The sequence below is a fragment of the Mytilus trossulus genome, chromosome 3 (genome assembly GCF_036588685.1).
Source record: "Mytilus trossulus isolate FHL-02 chromosome 3, PNRI_Mtr1.1.1.hap1, whole genome shotgun sequence".
NCBI classification, from domain to species: domain Eukaryota; kingdom Metazoa; phylum Mollusca; class Bivalvia; order Mytilida; family Mytilidae; genus Mytilus; species Mytilus trossulus.
Genome location: NC_086375.1, coordinates 7,233,825 through 7,254,073, shown reverse-complemented (window position 1 = coordinate 7,254,073; position 20,249 = coordinate 7,233,825). Strand labels below are relative to the sequence as shown.

At 32.5% G+C, this 20,249-nt stretch overlaps 1 protein-coding gene across 1 annotated transcript; it reads right to left on the bottom strand.

Annotated features, from left to right (window-relative positions):
* Positions 1-972: 972 nt before the first annotated feature.
* On the bottom strand, positions 973-18,619 carry LOC134709926 (leucine-rich repeat-containing protein 70-like). Its single transcript, XM_063570049.1, has 10 exons — positions 18,438-18,619; positions 18,196-18,267; positions 17,852-17,923; positions 16,360-16,431; positions 15,427-15,498; positions 11,928-11,999; positions 9,750-9,821; positions 4,437-4,582; positions 3,214-3,324; positions 973-1,012 (listed from the first exon to the last, which is right to left on the bottom strand). Exons 1-10 carry the CDS (start codon positions 18,617-18,619, stop codon positions 987-989), a joined length of 897 nt encoding a protein of 298 aa, XP_063426119.1. The 3' UTR covers positions 973-986.
* Positions 18,620-20,249: the final 1,630 nt, after the last annotated feature.

The following is a 20,249-nucleotide window of genomic DNA, read 5'->3' as shown; positions in this document are numbered from 1 at the left end:
GTTGTGCTACCTGTAAGTCAAAGAGTTTTGTTAAGATATACCTTTTCACTCTTTTAGTCTTTCAGTAAATGTTGTTTGCGCTGCCTTTAGAACCCTCTTCAACGAAATTTGTTAAACATGCTCACGTCTAAAAAAATGGGTTTTTTATCCAATGCAATCATGCAAGGGTTTGAACGTTGATTTCAATTTAGACCAGTACATACTTATATATAGGTATATTTAACATTGCCATAAATCGCAGAGATGTGGCATGCCACAAAACCAGGTACAATTCACATTTTGTTTCTTAAAATATCTGCATCTAGTCAGGAATATGACAGTTGTTATCTAATACTAATAGTTCGTTTCTATATGTATGGTGCATTGCTGTTGTTTTTGTTGCACTTCTGTGTTCTGTTATTTCGTTGTTTCTTCTTGTAGTCGATGTATTCCCTCGGCTTTGCAACCCGGATTTGTTTAATCTTTATTGATTTTTGACTTTTAAACAGCGGTATACTACAGTTGCCTTTATAGATTTACAAGTAAAATAAAGTTATATTTGGTTCTTTTTATTCCCAGCTAAATGTTATTGAGCTTTTGATTTTTGGAGAGAAAGAAACGACGCACAGGATTTTGTCGACAAATAATCAAAACTCTACATAATGTTAAGTCAGCTATGACCTGTACACTTTAACATAAATTGCAACTGAACTGACTTCAATACAGTTAAAAATATAGTAACAATTCAGGCAACGTTTCCTCTGTTGTGACGTCACAAATAGTGACTTATCAACAACTTTTTCTATCAGTGTAGTAGGAATTTTTTACAGGCTTGCTGCACCTGAATTCCGAGAATTCATGCTGATCAACCTATGCATTAATCTTGCATTTCCATTAATGATGTAGATCGCGATATTTTTCATTTTAGAACTGTAGTTTGTAAAATTAAAAATAATTTGAATAAAGGTTATAATGTATGAATCAGAAGTACCGTGTTTCATTTTATTTCACATAATCACAACCATGTCCATACCTATGAAATACAAGAATATGCAAACTTTAATTTATATTGTACTTACATTGTATCTACATTGTGTCATATATAACATTGATTCGTTCAGCGTATGTTCACTTTCTTTTGTAAATATGTCTTTTGTTTGAGTTAATCTATTATAATGCCAATTCAATTAATTTTTTCTATGTTGTGATGTTACACTAATGATCTGGTGCATTTGTTTGCACATGTTCTTAGTCATGAGACTGATTTTCGATCGTTGTCGCTTGTTGATGTGGTTCATAAGTGTTTCTCGCTTTTTTTTCATTTTATAGATGAGACCGTTGGGTTTCCTGTTTGAATGGTTAATACTAGTCAGTATTTGGGTCCTTTATGGCTTGCTGTTCTGTGTTAGTCAAGGCTCCGTGATCTATACTGGTTTACTTTTACAAATTTTGAATTGGATGGAGATTTGTCTTTGAGGCATTCATTAAACATGTTACACTTTTCTAAAGTAACAAAAAATAACCTACAAGATCTTTACAATGATCGTGAAAATATGATCTGGTTGAAGTGTATAGATTTGTTTTACTGATGATTACAATACATACGTTTATTAAGTTTTACATTAACCTGGATGTAATAAAAAAGAAATTTAACGTATTAAAATAAAATAAATTATACAATACATTCACTTGAAAAACAAAAAAAGTTATTAAATAAATAGCAGTTACTTGTATTTTTAATTTATATATTTTCCACAACATTGAACCTGAAATCATTTTTCTATATACATGATTAAGGTAAAGTTAGTAAATGCGTATGTTAAAATAGAGCAATTTGCAGACATTTATTTTTGCAATGTAAAGCATTATGATAATTATATCTGTAAAGAAGCAATAAATAGGAACTTTTAACATAGACAAAGACTTTTTATTTTTTATTTCGTTTACAAATTTCAACGAAAGGGCTAACAACTTTTCTTTACCCTACCCGCTTTTAATAATACATTATGAACATGTTTCTGGAATTCATCATTTATTGTTTTATTCACTCTCATCCAAATTGTACAAGCAATATATCATGTCTATATAATATCAAACCAAGTGTGCAATACACACATTACAATTATTATTATAAAAATTGTAAGTAATTAAGTAAAAAGGTATGCATGTAAAACTTTTAAATTACACAAATCATTTTTAAAATTAACCTTTTGTATCAACCGATCATTGACCATAACATATTATATAAAGACTATTGTCTATTCAATTACAAATTAGGAGATAACTGTATTGTACTTAAGCTTGGCCTTCGTAAAACTTTAATTTTACTAATGCAAATAAATTTTACCAGGCGACCACCCGCGTAAACTCAATTTGCGACAGCTTGTTTTACAAAGACCAAGCATAAAATACAATACAGTATTCTAATGACATATATCAAAACAAATTCTATTTAGTAAATATTTTGGCTTAAAAATGCCATAAATTAGAAACCCCGCGAAACCACTGCACCGTCTTTAGCATCTAAACAATGTGACGTCATATGTATACTCCGGATATAGAAAATAAATACTAGACGTTTTTATTCTTCTCTTAAGAATTGTTTCAATAAAAAAAAAAATAAAAGATGTAAAGTCTGAAAATGAGTCATTTTGTTATTTTTTGGAGACATTACATACCCCTATGAACTAGGAATTTAAAATGGTGTTTTTATTTGTAACGCGATGTTAAAATGTGGTATCTAACCCCTCAAAATATTTGTCAACGTGCAATGTAAATTATTGTTTCAAACGAATTTAATTAGAATACATCATATCAGTATGCATTTCCTTTGTGAATCTGCATTAAAAAATATGATTTTTGTAATGATAGTAGTTGTATTTTCATCTTTGGCATAGAAACATGTTATAACATGCTACATTAGCTAGAGCTATAGGGAGATGGTTGAGATCTGACGAAACTTCGCCGCATGTTTGAGACTGTCCGACTGGCCTTTGGTTTTTTTTTAAATTTTAGTTCATTTATATGTTTAAGAGTTTAGTTCGACGTCCATTTTCGACAAACTAGTTCTCATTTTGATTAGAGGCCACCTGCGGGATTTTCTGAACGTGTTGATTACCTATTAGTGGCCTTCCACTGTTTTCTGCTCTTTGGTCGGGTTGTTGTCTCTTTGACGCTTTCCCCATTTCATTTATCAATTTTATAATATTTCCAAACTGTTTATATTCCATTTACCTGTACAGGTAGTACCAGTCAATCCACCGACACACGAGCATACTAAATCACCATAGCTGTTTTGACTACAAGATCCTCCATTTGAACAATAGTCAGGATAACATGAGTCGTCTGTAATTAGTATTAAAAATAACAATTTGAATTTGTGAAATTCTAATGTATTTGTGTAAGTATGGCATGAAAAAAAGAATACTATAGATAAATAAATACATTATGTTACATATAAGTTGCGCGTTCTTAACGTAATTTTGTCAGTCATATTCAGATCACTTTTCTTTTAAAAGATATATACCCAATTATCAAAGGTGTAACTGGGTTTTTGTCAATCCAATAAAGAATAAAGGTATCCATACTGCATTCATAGCTCTTCTGTGTTTCTTTTGCGTTATTTTTGTGAAATTAAGACAAGTTTGAATGTTTAATTTCTTGTTTGCACAAATTACGAGTCATCTTAACGTTTATCTAACAAATATAACGATCATCTTTATGAATGTAAAAAAATACTTGTCAGCCTCCATTTGTTTAATTTGTATATGCCAATATAGATTCCATCACTGCAACACGTGTATGAGATATTTTTCCAGTCGAGGCAACTAAATTCTAATTATCAAAGCGGGATGCTTGTCGAGCTTTCTAAATAATTGAAATTTAACTGTTGAGAGTGTAGGAATAGACGATTTTTATTCTACCTTTTTCAAAGATTTGCAGACAGCTGTGTTCTTTATATGTGACGTCATAAGGCATGTCGCCTATTTTTAGGACATCACAATAGGAAAAATTAAGAAAAAGTCCAGAAATTTTATCGTCATAATTAAATTTCGACCAGTCATTTGCTGAGAACCGATAATACATTAGTGGTGAAAAATATTTCCACCACTGCTCAAGAGATGTGAAAATAAGATAAATAATTGAAAATTAGCTTTCTCTCTCTCGACGTGTATATTTATTCATTCAAGTGTTATCAGTAAAATTTATTTCATGATACACGCATCAGTATAATTGTAAACGATCACATTCTGCTCATATGATATAAATAGTTTGCTTCTTTGTTTTTTTTTATGACCACATCTACATTTTTTTCTTTCTAACGTCTTCTGCAATTATGTCAAATAACTGTTTTCAAAAGGTTTAGATGACACATGTTGTTCCATATAAGCGATAATTTTTCATTTTTATATTGCCTTTCCCTCCCGAGAGCTCATTTTTATCATCAAAATACTTACAGGTACAGTTATCGAAATCACTTTCTTGAAGACTTGACAGTTTCACATTTCCCCGATCCAAACAGGTGACAAAGTCTTCATGAAACGATTGTGATTTTACCCATGACCAAAACGGAACATTGCAATCACATACCAAATCAAGATCTCTGTTTGAATTTGATGTGAATAAATTTAGCGTCATGTTTTTGTGATTACAGTCTAGCTTAGTACAATATTGCAATTCAAAAACACATAATACAACACAGTTGTAATTAAGTTTTTAAACTGGTTAACATATAAACATACGGATGTTTGAATAAATAAGAAATATAATTATACACAAAGAAAAAAGTTAAGCATCTTCACGTTTTTTCGAATTGACAAATATTACGATAAGGGTAAAAAAAAGTAATTTACCCTGTTATGACATAAAACTAGGTTTAAGAAATATTAAGAAAACCCAAACCAATCTCAACAAAAATGATAATTTATTGAATCGATTGCCACAAAACCATAAGTCCTGTTTAAACGCTTCATCATGTCTATTTTAAGTATTGACTTTTTGCGTTCGTTGTGCATGACACTTTTTTGATTTCACATAAAAACGTCCACTGTAAGTCTGATAATGATATTCATAGTTCAAATCCAATATCAGGTGAAACCACCACCTGATTGGATGCAGGCCTCAACTCGGCGTCTTATCCCTCAAGTCAGTCGTCGGATTTCTTGCTGTGCTATTTCCGCCATTCCTGGTGCAATGCTGCTTCCAACTGACGTAACATTTGTATAAGTGATTCGAATGCTGGTACCCCATGACCTAACGTGTCCCATTTATGCTCTATCAGATTAGAATCCGGGCTCGTGGCATGCAATGGAAGAGCAGTTACCTGCGCCTTAAAGAAATGCTATAACTGCCCTTGAACGATGCAACCTAGCGTTGTCATCCATAGATATAGGTATTGCAGCTGATGGGTGGTTATCATATTATCAAAATTAGGAACAAATACTGGCTAAAGAACTTATTTGATGTACGTATACGTGTTGATCGCCATTAAGGTTTCCTGGTATAGTCACTGAGTACAATTTGCATTTATGAGAGATGCATCCCTTACTATCACAGAACATCCACCGTAAGGGACAGTTGCTTGGATGTTCCTTCGGATATATGCTGTATGTTTCCAAGCTCTCAAACTTCAATCTGTAACATTCAGAAGAAACCAGCTCTCGTATGACTGACGAATCTTGCGCCAGTTCTCAAAGTTCCAACCATGACGAGAACCATGACAAAGGCAGTTGTCGCTCATTTAAAATATGACGTCAAATTACCCTCCTTGAGTTTAGTCCCTCTGATTTCCACCGGTTTCACAAGATTCTTGTTGATAGCTGTCTTTACGGTAACCATTCTCTTTTAAGAACAGGACGTGTTGTGAATGACATTCGTCTAATCAGGCGTTGCAGTGCCCTGTCTTTAAGCTGCGATGTCACCAGTGGTCTATCGGATCTTTGCGAGTCTTTCACGTCATTTGTTTGGATCTGTTTCCGCACAAGCCTGGTGAATACAGTATAATGGTAGCCCATCTGTCGCCCAACAGCTTTATAAGATAATCCTGATGAATGTATGACGATACTCTGCCATCTTTGAGCCACCTATATCCGTCTGTGAACCTTGTTCACAGTTTCTGGATACAAGTTTCAAATGGCCGGACTTAAATACTCAAATTTATACGATGCACAATACGTCGATATCTTAATGACCTGTCAAACATGTATGGTCACATCTTTTTAAAGGTACATTTGTACATTGGTCTTTTTAAAATCAATATTTATATTCAAATCAACATTTTTTGGTAAAAAAAATGCAATATATCAGGGATGTTTAACTTTTTTTATTTGTGTAAAAATACACAACGAAACCTAAATTAAACACTCAGGTATATAATTTATAACATACTCTATACATAATAAGAACACAAAATTTCACTTTTTTTTGAAATTGCAAGCTACTTGATCGGGCAATAATTTCTATTTGCCGCCAATGCAACCATTTGAACGCGAGCGTCATAATATTTCACGAAATTACAACTGCAGCTTCTGGATGCGAGGATGTTGATTATACCGAGGGAGTTATGCTGTTGCTTTGACCCATTGTATTTAAGGTTGTGTCAGTGTGTGACGTATCCTCAGCTTGCAGCCAGTAGTTTTTGGAGTTTGTAATTCTCTGTGCCAGAAAATACGACAGAATATCTATGATGAGTTTATTGGATGTCTTGGATATCACACATGCTGAACAATGGCGATATATTCAATATATGACGTCACGCATTAATGAACGTCACATTTTGGATCCATTAAAGAAAAAAAAATCACTATTAAATAATCGGTCTATTATCTAAAAGAATTATGGCAATGATGATCGAGAAGCTAGTATAAATTAAAACATGAACATATGTTTCTCTCTGGTACAACAAGTATGGACACATGGGTCCCAACGGCAACATGAGACTTACACAGTATGGTTGTGTTTCTGCTTTCGATATAACAATAATCGCTTCAGCCAAAACATTTATTGTCTGTGGTCTCTTTCGGTACAATAAAACACTTAATGACTAGCTATTGTTCAAATTGTAAGTTGATTGCCCTCCTAATACAACTATTGAGTTCGGGTACTCCTCAGGTCAATAATTACACCTCGGGTCAATAAACAAATTCAGCCTGATGTTGATGGTGTATATGTTTATTAATCATTCCCCTTTCAGATTTTGTTACACGTTCTTAATTCAGATCATGAGAAATATCGATTCATATTATCAAAAAGGATTAACAGTCTTTAAAACATCAATCATCAAATTCTTCTTTGTTTTGTTTTGTTTTTTAAAATTATATTGAGGATCTATATTTATTAATATTGCAGGTAACTGCAAAAACATTTGGTTTGAAAAAAATCTGTCCATTTAATCATTAGTCCATTTAACTACATGAAACTATCCTAAAACATCGGTAAAGACACTCTTAACTAAAAATATATTAAATCTTTGTTCTAAAATCTATTACAAGACATCAGAAGCCGATTTGTTAAAATATTTTTTTTCAGGAATCATCGGTCGCACACCACGAAGATTGTGAATTCGAATGTCACACATAGCAACAGACAGGCGAAAGGTAACTAAGATACACTCAAACTTAAAAGTCGAAAACGAACTGACAATTTCTTGGCAAAAGAAACAGACAAATTTGATCTATTTGTAAAGAAATTAAATTGAGAATGGAAATATGGAATGTGTTTAAGAGATCAAATAGCAGAACCACAAAGGCCAACAATGGGTCTCTGACCTGTGCCAGGTCAGGAATATGACAGTTGTTATAAATTCATTCGTTTGATGTGTTTTAAACTTTTGATTTTGCCATTTTGTTTGGGGTTTTCCTTTTTTGAATTTCCTTGGAGTTCAGTATTTTTGATTTTTGATTTTTTTTTAACAAAGCGAGATAATTCCGCAATAGGAGGCGGGCTTCAGCAAGTTCCTAACAAAATGTTTACTAGTTAGGTGAATTGGCATGCATATATATGACTAAACACCAAGACTAAAATTAGAAAACATACAAAACTAACAAAGACTCCTGACTTCGGTGAAGTTAAACATGTCTCGTTAGATCTCAACTTTTCTGATACCTCCGACCTATAACAGGTAATAGAGGTATGTAAAATGTCATAATAACAAAATATACTTTGTGCTTCGTCATGGTTTTCATCAGTGATATCAGAACTAACAGTACTATTTGTTTTTCTTCAGGCAAAACAAAAGAAATCAAATACGTTTCGTTGCTTCTTACAGTAGTCTTCACTAAAATTGAGAATGGAAATAGGGAATGTGTCAAGGAGACAACAACCCGACCAAATGAAAAAAAAACGACAGCAGAAGGTCACCAACAGGTCTTCAATGTAGCGAGAAATTCCCGCACCCGGAGGCGTCCTTTAGCTGACCACTAAACAAATATATACTAGTTCAGTGATAATGAACGCCATACTAATTTCTAAATTGTACACAAGAAACTAAAATTAAAATAATACAAGACTAACAAAGGTCAGAGGCTCCTGACTTGGGACAGGCACAACATGCTATATATATTTATTAACAAATGAAGAAATTATGCCGATCACTATTATACTGGTCACTATTTTTATCCTTACATCTTTTACAGCTACGATATTTCAAAACAATACAAAATTACAGTTGTGTCCAATACCTAGCAAAATGTTCCATAACTGCATTTAAAATTGAATTACCAATTAAAATAGAGATTTTGTAACATAGATCTATGATACATTGGTACGAATTCAAGTGATTTGTTACAGTAACACTTTCTATAACTACACTAGCTTTGTGTATAAGTAAAAAGGTTTCATTGTAATAACTTTTCTGTATCTTATAGATGTTTCGTTATTCTTGTATCAAATACGGTTGTGCTTATATCCTTCATCATTCATATATTGTTAAATGTTATACTTTTTAAAGACTGTAATCGACCTCGTAAACAATTAAGAATGTTAAATCATCAACAAATTCAATTTCATTCAACCACATGTTTAGGGTCATGTCGCAATAGCTAATTATCACATTTTATCATATGTTTAGTATTAGTTTTGCATATTGAATAAAAAGCCTGTGGTTTAATCCATATTGCGCAACTTTCATGCGCACCCTTTATCGAATACCCTTTATCACACTCCTATTCTTTATCGCATACCCTTTATCATACCTCTACCCTTTATCACGCCCCTACTTTTTTTTCTTTTTTTTTTTAAATAAAGTCAGTTTGTTTTGATTTTTGAATGACGTCATTTTTTGGTACGTGACGTCACGAACGTCAAGTTTTCATAGTTTCGGCACACTAAATACAACTATAAAAATTACAAAACACACAAATAAATACAATGATAAACAAAATATTTTTAAAACTCCAGCACGCAAATTGTAAGGTAACCCATGTGCTTCGGACAAGTGAACAGTTCTCTTAAGGCCTTTGCAATAAGACAAAAGTAGAACTGAAGGTAACCCAGTGCTATGGATAAGAAAACAGTTCATATAATATAATACTCTCCTGTTGAAATATGTGATAAAGCGTATAATACATGTCAAAATCCGTATCAAATGCCATATCACCCTCGACCAATATCATCTCTCGGGCCAAAAGGCCCTTGGGCTGATATTGATGTCTCGGGATGATACGACATATGATACGGATTTTGCCATGTATTATTCTATATATCTCACAATGAGAACAGCGGTTTGGTATTGTCAGAAAACTATCAATTATCCTAATGATAAATGCACTTACATATATATTAAGTTGTTGTTATGTTCAAAAGTGTTATTCTTGACAAATGTCAAATTGTTTCCACCCATACTTCTGAAGAAAACAAAATTAAAAGACTAATGTAAAAAGCAGTAGGCAAATGTTGTAAAATTATGAATCAATTAGGAAAAGACAAATCGATGAAAGATATCGTAAAATATCATTATCTTTGTGTATTCGCATCACATTCTAGATAATATCACATTACAATCAATCTTTACCGATCTGGATCTAGTATTCCTGTGTTAATTTATGTATGCGCTGAGTTTCTTTTTTTTTTTTTTTTTACATATTATGACATCAGACTCGGACTCTTAAGGACTCACAAAACATGTTTAACTCCGCGCCCTTTTGTGCTTGTCCATATTTTCATCCTCAATTATATTTACGTCCATATTTTCATTCACAATTATATTTGGCACCTGTCCTAAGTCAGGAATCTGATGTACAATAGTTGTCGTTTGATAATTTAATTAAAATGATTAATACGTGTTTCTCGTTTCTCGTTATCTTATATAAGAAAGACCGTTGGTTTTCCCGTTTGAATGGTTTACACTAGTAATTTTTTGGCCATTTTTAGCTTGTTGTTCGGTGTGAGCCAAGGTTCCGCGTTGAATGCCTATATTGACATATAATGGTTTACTTATTTGAATTGTTATTTAGCACATCTTTCTATATCTAAAAAAGGTAAAATTCTTCCGTTTCTTTCACCTATAATGACATTAACAGGAATTGTTTAATCCTAAATTATTTTATTAAATTTTTTTTTATTTGAAATAAAGATAGCTCACCTGGCCCATATGGCCAAGTGAGCTTTTCCCATCAATTTGCGTCCGTCGTCGTCGTCGTCGTTAACTTTTACAAAAATCTTCTCCTCTAAAACTACTGGGCCAAATTGGACCAAACTTGGCCACAATCATCATTGGGGTATCTAGTTTGAAAAATGTGTGGCGTGACCCGCCAAACCAACCAAGATGGCCGCCATGGCTAAACATAGAACATAGGGGTAAAATGCAGTTTTTGGCTCTGAAACCAAAGCATTTAGGGCAATCTGACAAGAAGTTAACCAGGTCAAGATCTATCTGCCCAGACATTTTCAGATGAATTGGACAACCCGTTGTTGGGTTGCTGCTCCTGAATTAGTAATGTTTGGGAAATTTTGCTGTTTTTGGTTATTATCTTGAATATTATTATAGATAGAGATAAACTGTAAACAGCAATAATGTTCAGCAAAGTAAGATTTACAAATAAGCCAACATGACCTAAATGGTCAATTGACCCCCTAATGAGTTACTGCTCTTTAAGGTAAATTTTTAACCATGTCTCGTAAATCAAGTATATCTTTTACAAAAATCTTCTCCTCTAAAACTGCCATGCCAAATTAATTCAGACTTGGCCACAATCGTCTTTTGGGTTTCTAGTTTAAAAAATGTGTGGCGTGGCCCGGCTAACCAACCAAGATGGCAGCCATGGCTAAACATAGAACATAGGAGTAAAATGGCTTATAACTCAAAATCCAAAGCATAATAAGCAAATCTGCAATGGGGGTAAAATTGTTTATCTGGTTAAGATCTATCAGCCTTGAAATTTTCAGATGAATAGGACAACCCGTTGTTGGGTTGCTGCCTCTGAATTGGTAATCTTAGGGAATTTTGCTGTTTTTGGTTATTATGTTGAATATTATTATAGATAGATTTAAACTGTAAACAACAATAATGTACAGCAAAGTAAGACCTACAAATGGTCAATTGACCCCCTAAGGAGTCATTGTCCTTTACAGTCAATTTTTAACAATTTTCATAAAATTTGTAAATTTTTCCTAAATTTTCCACTGAAATTATTGGGCTAAGTTTATTATCTATAGAAATAATTGTAATCAGCAAGAATTTTCAGTAAAGTAAGATCTACAAACACATCACCATCACCAAAACGCAATTTTGTCATGCATCCATCTGCATCCTTTGTTTAATATTCACATACACCAAGGTGAGCGACACATGCTCTTAAGAGCCTCTTGTTTTTTAAAAGTACAAATAACAAAGGCGAAGGCTGAATGTTGACCTACTATGATTTACTTGTTATACATTGTGACTTGGAAAGAGAGTTATCTCATTGGCACTCACACCACATCTGCTTATTTCTATAAACATATTTACATACATTTCCAACAGTGCTGATAAGTTTTGAAATATTCTCTGCTGTATTGTAGTTATTTGATTGTTGTACAAATATCTGAAACAAAGTAATGGTGAAATAACGATAGTGCTTTTGTTATCATGTTACCAATGAAGGTTGAATTAAATTCCTCATTCAAACATTGTGTTGAAATTTTCGATTTTCATGATTTGTCAAATATTTCGAATGTAATTATTGAAATATAATCAAAACTTTAAGCATATAGTTTAGAGAACTTAATTTTTCTAATTAACTGCTTAACAATCATACTTTGAGGTTATGCGTGAATTTTAATATAATCATCTTTGAATTACAAAACAAGTGTCGTGTTTGCTTTACGATATTTAAGAATGATAGATTATTTACATGCAACTTCGTGTTTAAGAACCTTTTTTTGTATTATCTTTGTAAACCTTTGTGACTCTTAGAATTTCTTTTTCAATATACATATTTATATTTAGACAAAGAAATAGCTAACACAATCGTTTCTTGAACGATCATTGTTGAAATGGGCTAACTATTTGGTTAACGCATTAACAATGTTAGACAAATAAGTTGCGAAATACTGATACAGACAAAATATGCTATATTGTGTGTACTATGATATAAGACAATAGACTAACAGTCGTACTTGTTTTACTTTAGACATTATCAAAAGAAAGCAATATGTTACGCTGCTTCGAAAAGAACACATTTATATGTATAAATTAACAAATGAAGAAATGTATGCCGTCATTTTCGCTCAGCTTATACTGGTCTTCATTTATTCTCTTACATCTTAGATTCAAAACAATACCAATAATTACAATTTTGTTCAATACCTTGATAACAGTTACATAATGTTTTAAGAATAATTGAACAGTTTAAATCGTGAACTTGTTACATAGGTCTAAGATACATGTATCCATCTTTGTGATACATTTGTAAAAGTTCAAGTGATTTTATACAGTAACACCTCTTATAACTACATCGAATGATTTTAAGGTAAAACGAGTTTATATATTATTACTTTTTATTGTATTAACTTTTTTGAAATTAAACGTATAGTTGTTTATCAATCTTGTATCACACAAGTCTTCGTCGTGCTACATTCATATTTTGATAAAGTGCCAATTTAAACGACTGAAATTTACGTCGTGCTCAGTTTTGTATGTTGAAAACAACCAACAACGTACATTCAACTACAGATGGGTGCAGTTCTAACCTGTACAGCAAGTTAACTTGATACCCGGATTTAGGACTGATCTTACCAGTCAACGGACCAAAATCTAGTTAACTTGAAAAGTAAACTTGGTCCTAGGACTGTTTTTATGTCTGCCAAGAAGATAACTTGGTAACAGGTCCGCTATTGATATAAGTTAACATCGAATCAGTCCTGTTATAAGTTAACATAAGTTAACTTCGGAACCAGTCCTGTCGTAAAGTTTACATAAGTTCACTTCGAAACCAGTCCTACCACAAAGTTAACATAAGTTTACTTTTGCTTTGACAAAACCAGACCAGTTTCCATGTTAACTTTTGACTGGTCTGCTCAACACTAAGTTAACTTGTAACCAGGACCGCTTTACATCGATTTTTACAAAATATTTTGTTATATCTTTGTTTCGTAGTATAAACATTGAAAATAAAGTAAAATTAATACTTTCGTTATATAAACAGGATTAAAAACAAATATTTGAAAATAAAGTACGCATAAAACGTTGCTTGTAACACAAATTTATCTGTGATCTGACAATCTATCAATTATAAAAGCGATCTTGGTTACAATGATAACGGGTACTTAATACATATTCCGATACCTTTTTTTTGCATCTTTGAAAAGACGTATATTTGATGTTAGTTGTATACATCCTTGAACTATGCAGCCACAATCAGCAATAATTTAATTCATTTAAATATATGACTACGTATGTCCTCCTTTTATTCAAAATATTTTAAATACGTTACAAAATTTCAATAGTTTTGATATCTCATGCTGACTTGTACAACAAAATTGTTTGACCGCATCGACCAAAACAGACCATATGTGCACTTTTATTTGTAAATCTATATACCCGCATAGTATTGTACCGAGTGCCTTAATGTCTTCGTTTTGCGCTCCTGTGCACATTTTAGTAGGACCTTAGATGTACATGTAATCAATAATATTGGAAAACAATTACTGCATAAATTGTAAGAGTCCCAATTTCATCTCTTTATTCATAACATTGAACAATCACTAGATATAGTAGTTCATGATTGTGTGTAAAACTATTAGGTCGCATCATCAAAGTAACAACACTGACATGTCTGAATTCACTTGTACTGTTTGATAATAAAAAAGTATATCATATGAGGTTCTCTTCTGGGAATAGTATGTATACTGTTAATCTATATTGTCGGTTGATTGATTTGTTTTGTAGTTAAACGTCAAGCGGCAACTATTTCATTCAAGTGCACATTCAGTATAAAGTTGGGACGTCCAATAAATCAATTAGTCGGCAAAGACAAATCTCTCGACACATCTGACGAATTTCACGAAATTTTTGATAATTTTACCGCACCGTATGCTTACGGACACTATACAATTTCTGTAAGAGTAGTCTGCGGAAAATAGAATAGTAAATCCAATGCAAACAAGTTGAATAACAATGAAATATCAATACATTGAGGAAGGGACAGGTGAAAAACGGGGAACAAAGCAACGTCGACAATGTTGTTGATATCCCGTGACATAATAATATTGTTCCGATGCGTTGGATAACCTTTCTATCCGCCCTTCTAATAAAAAAAAAAGACACTCTCATTTCCTTTATGAGTAGCTCTATGTGATTGTATAACCATTATTTTATGTATATAGGAATACATGTATATCAAATGAAAAAAGAGAATTTTGTATAATATCTAGTAGAGTAAATAATTAAATTTGACATCTGTGGAAAAACATTGTGAAATTGTTGTTTAAAAATTTAAATAAAATAAAGTCTGATATGAAAACTCTTATAACGATAATCTGTCATAAGCCGACCTGTCCTCAGGTCTGATCAAAAGCAGACTTGTCCACAGGTCTGGTAAGAGGCAGACCTGTCTTCAGGTTTGGTCAGGAACAGACTTGTCCACAGGTCTGGTCTTGGGCAGACCTGTCATCAGGACTGGTATAAAGCAGAGTTGTCCACAGGCCAAGACTGGTGCAGACCTGTCAATAGGTCTGCAGCAGTCCAAAAAAAGGAGACCGCAGGTCTGGTCCAACAACGACAAAGTTAACCTGATTCACTGCTTAAAAATTCTTAAGTTAACTAAGAAAGCAGTCAACAAGTCTGCTTTAAGTTAACTTTTGTCAGGGTTAGAACCGCACCCATCTGTACATGTTTAGGTTTCATCACAAGTGCTAAATTTCACATTATCTCACGATTACATAAGAACCAAATAATTTAAAACTACATAAACGAAGTCGGTTGTTAACGACTAAAACTATCAATCGTTCAATACATATATTTGTACTTACAGATGTTCTAATTTAATGTTATGTTCAAAAGTATCATACTTGACGAATGTCAGATTGTTTCCACTCAAATACCTAAAGAAGAAAAAAATAAAAAATAAAGTAAAAGCAGTAAGCTAATGGTATAGATATTACCATTAATTTTCCTGTTTAAATTGTTTTATATAAGTCATTTTGGAGCACTTTGTAACTTGCTGTTCAATGGGAGTCTAGGCTCCTTCTATAACGCCGTACGTTGACCTGTAATTAATTATATACGTTTTTCCTAGTGTCTCTTGGAAAGAGAGTTGCCTCATTGGCACTCATACCACATGTGCTTCTTCCTATAAAAAATTAAGAAAGGAAATGGGGATTGTGTCAAAGCGACAACAAACCGACCATGGAGAAGACAACAGCCGAAGACCACCAATGGGTCTTCAATGTAGCGAAAACACCCGCACCCGTAGGCGTCCGTCAGCTGTCCACTTAAACAAATGTATACTAGTACAGTGATAATGGACGTCATACTAAACTCCGAATTATAGAAAAGAAACTAAAATTAAAAATCAGACAAGACTCACGTGGGACAGGCGAAAATTTGCGGTTGTGTTAAACATGTTTACGAGATCCCAACCCTTCCTCTATACCTCTTGCCAATGTAGAAAAGTAAATGCATAACAATACGCACATTAAAATTCAGTGCAAGAGAAGTCCCAGTCCGATGTCAGAAGATGTAAATAAAGAAACAAATGAAATGACAATAATACATAAAAAAAACAGACTACTAGCAGTAAACTGACATGCCAGCTCCAGAACTCAATTAAACTGATATGTCTTCATCATATGAATTTCAGGCACAATCCCTCCCGTTAGGAGTTGAGTATCATACTATCAAAATTGATATGAGAAGAACATAACATGTATACATACAGTGTCTGCATTAACATGCATACATACAGTGTCAGCAGTGCTGCTAAGTTTTGAAATGCTCCCGGCTGTATTGTATTTATTTGGTTGTTGTGCAAATCTCTGAAACAAAGTGATGGCGAGATAACGATAATGCTTTTGATATCCTGTTACCAGTGAAAGATGAATTAAATTCCACATTAAAACATTGTGATGATATTATCTAATTTCATCACTAAATTAAATGTAATTATTAAAATATAATTCAAACTTTAAAAGGATAATTACAAGAACCATTTTTCACTTCATTTTAGTGCTAAAAAAAAGCCTTTTAGACAAAAAAAAATATTTAGCTCTTAAAATCTTAAATATGAGGTAATGCATGAGTTTGGCTAGTTACTGCATGTGCGTGCTCTATTGTGTGAAATCTGATAATAGGGAATGGACTAGGAGTCCTATTTGCTTTTTTTTTTACTTCATTATCAAAGGAAACCAAATACTGCTGCTTCTAACATTGGACATCAGTATAAAGAAATACACAAATGGAGAAATTGTGCTGTCTGTTTTCGCTCTGGACGTTTTTTTCTCTAACAGCTTATTTGGCTATTAGAATTTAAAACAATACCAATAACAGTTTTGTTCAATACCTTGCTGACAGTTACATTATTATGGTTTTTTTAAGAGAAATGAACGGTTTAAATCGTGAACTTGTTACATATTGTTACATAGGTCTATGATACATGTATCCCTGTGATACATTTGTGAAAATTCAAGTAATTTTAACAATAACATCTTTTATAACTACACTGCACGATTTTTAGGTAAAACTAGTTGACATATAACTTTTTATTGTACTAACATTACTGAAAATATTTTGTTAATCTTGTATCACACACTTTGATGTGTATAGTCTTCATCATCTTAAATTCATACTTTGACTAATGTGCCAATTTCAACGACTGAAATTTACCTCGTAATCAGTTTTGTATGTTGAAAAAAAACCAACAAATCCCATTCAACCTCATGTTTTGGTTTTTATCCCAAATGCTAAATTTCACTTTATCTCACCATTACATAAGAACCTCCATGTAATAATTTAATAATAATAACATAAGATTTATGTTTCATTATGTTACTTTATTTTGATTTGCTAACTGCACGACGTCACGTATTATTCCGTTAGCAATTGCATTGCTCAATAAAACTTTTCATTCATGATAACACCTGGTCCCACAATAAAGTGCACAGGTGAATTAAATAAAAAAATAATAAAATCCATGTTTTCATGATCATTGGTTAAAAAAATGTAATTATGAGTATTGAATGCTTCATTTTGTAACTTCATAGGGTTGTAAAAGCGTTAACAGTGCGCACATTTGTAGTATGAAGCGCTTCCGCGCTTCATACACAATGTACTTCAGTCAACGCTTTTACATCCCAATGAAGTTACAAAAAGAAGCATTCAATTCTTAACTACAAAAACAAAGTCGTTTGTTAACAACTTTAAACTATCAATCGCTCAAAGCCTATGTTTTGTACTTACAGATATTGTAAGTTAATGTTATGTTCAAAAGTATCGTTCTTGATAAATGTCAGATTATTTCCCCTCATATACCTGAAGAAGAAAAAAAGATAAAACAAAGCATACGCAAGTAAGCTTATGATATAGATAATACAATTGGTTTTCCTGTTTAAATTGTTTTAAGCTAGTCATTTAAGGGCCCTTAATAATTTGCTGTTCCATGTGAGTCCAGGCTCCTTCTATAACGCCATACATTAAATTGACCTGTAATTAAAGATTTACGTTTGTCACAGTGTTTTGGATAGAGAGTTGTCTCATTGGCTCGCATACCACATGTGCTTAATTCTATAAACATTTATACATACAGTCTCTGCAGTGCTGTTAGGGCTTCGAATGCTCCCTGCTGTATTGTAGTTATTTGATTGTCCTCCAAATCTCTGAAACAAAGTAATGGTGAGATAACCATAATGCTTTAGTGATCTTGTAACCAGTGAAGGATAAACTAAGTTCCACATTAAAACATTGTGTTTGATCAAAAGTGTAAAAGTATTGATATATTTCTCAAAAATAATTAATGGCGATTAGTAATAAAAAAAATCCATATTACATGTAGTATGATGAATTTGGAAAGTTTCGTGGAATAGCAGTAAGTCCTCTGTTTTTGCAATTTACATTAACCCCATTGCTATTTGTGGAGCAGGAACATTCGCTTGGACATGATAGTACAATTTCAGTTGACGCTGCGATGATAAGTATACAAGCTGCTACATTATAGTAAATCATCTTCATTCTGAAATAAAAAAAAACGTGATCAACAGTCTGTAAAACTTATAGTTAGAATACACCAGCAAGGACCACTTTATGAACTTGTTTGTTCCGTTGTTGTCGTTTGTTGACGTATTTCTCTTTTTAAGAAAAAATACACCGTTGGTTTTCCAGTTTGAATTGTAGTATACAGCTGTGTCGTCGGCACTCATACCACAGCGTCATATTTCTACATATCATTAGATTTGTGAAAGTGCAATAGATTGTCGGAGAAATTAGAAAAGCCAATGATAACGTAAACGTTTGGATGTGTGAATAAAAACGAAAACATATGTTACTGTCTGTGTTTTCAACACAGTAGGGAAGGTGGGGGTGCGACAACAATTTGGAATTTTTCTCTGAACAACGATTTGACGTCAGACGTTTATCAAAATCCCTTGATTGAGACAATGTTCATTCTAAACAAGATTTGTTAATTTTTGTGTCATTTTCGTCTCTTGTGGACAATTGTCTCATTAGCAATCATACCACATCTTCTTTTGTATATGATCATGTCATAATGCAAGTGATTGACACAATCGTTACATTGATTTTAGCAGAAACGTAGATAAACTGCATTTGGAATTTTACAGTATAAGCTCAAAAACGTAACCTATATTGCAATAACTGAACTTATGAATTGCAACAAAAATAATGTATGAATTTGTTCAACGACCTTATCATTACAAAGATGAATTGCCCAAGAAAGAACAAGAAAAAATATCAGGCTGCCTCTAAATATATTACATCAACGATAAAACTCTTTAAAGAAAAACATATGTAGTAGTGCTCTGACGGAATAGTAAAAAGGCGATTCTTAACAGAGTGTAAGAGTTTAAGTTTGATTTAACTTTATGGTTTACGGCTAAAAATTGGTAAATATCTTTAAAAAATTATGTTACTTAGTACATTAATTTTAGATAGGTCGTCAAAAAGGCGTATGGTGCAGTTTATTTTAATTTATCGTTTTGTTAGTAAAAATGACATAAATATAAACTCTACGAGGCATGTAATTTTTGCTGTTTAAACATCGCCATATATGTAAAAAAAAAATTGGATTTAAATATAACATGTATATATTTGTTATCTATTAAGCCATACAACTAACATAATAAGTCTTTTGTACAAAATATGACGATACAAAGCTCTGACACTTTGGTTATTTTGTTTCTTTAAAATATGGACTAATTTTGATCATAATAAAATTTCTCAAAAAGACGTAAAGCATCATCCAACATATTATCTATCGAACAATTTTACTTATTACCGGACAATTATGTCATGTACGAATCAGGTCTAATATTATTAACCTTATTGATTTTGAACTTCGAGCGCACCAAATGTTGGATTACTATTAGTGTTGTCAACGGTTAACCGGTTAACCGGTTTACCGTTTGAACGACCGTTTATCGAATACCCAAAACGCTAACCGGTTAACCGGACTTTTGTTTAATTTTGATAGATTTGATATAAATTTATATTGAAATCGTTAAATAGTTCTGTCTCCTTTAAAAAATTTCGTCGTGGTAATTAAATTGACATATCAATTATCCAGTGTATTGATTTTTATCGTTAATCCAAAAATATAAAAATATTAAAACTTGTCTCTCAGCTC

What these genes read in the sequence shown, in the direction of transcription:
- LOC134709926 (XM_063570049.1), bottom strand. Translation starts at nt 18,619, where the DNA reads ATGAAGATGATTTACTATAATGTAGCAGCTTGTATACTTATCATCGCA. An exon ending in CCAAATTCATCATACTACAT is followed by an intron (nt 18,268 to 18,437) that starts GTAATATGGATT and finishes ACTTTGTTTCAG; the next exon opens with AGATTTGGAGGACAATCAAA. An exon ending in AACAACAACTTAATATATAT is followed by an intron (nt 4,583 to 9,749) that starts GTAAGTGCATTT and finishes AAATTCAAACAG; the next exon opens with AGATCTTGATTTGGTATGTG.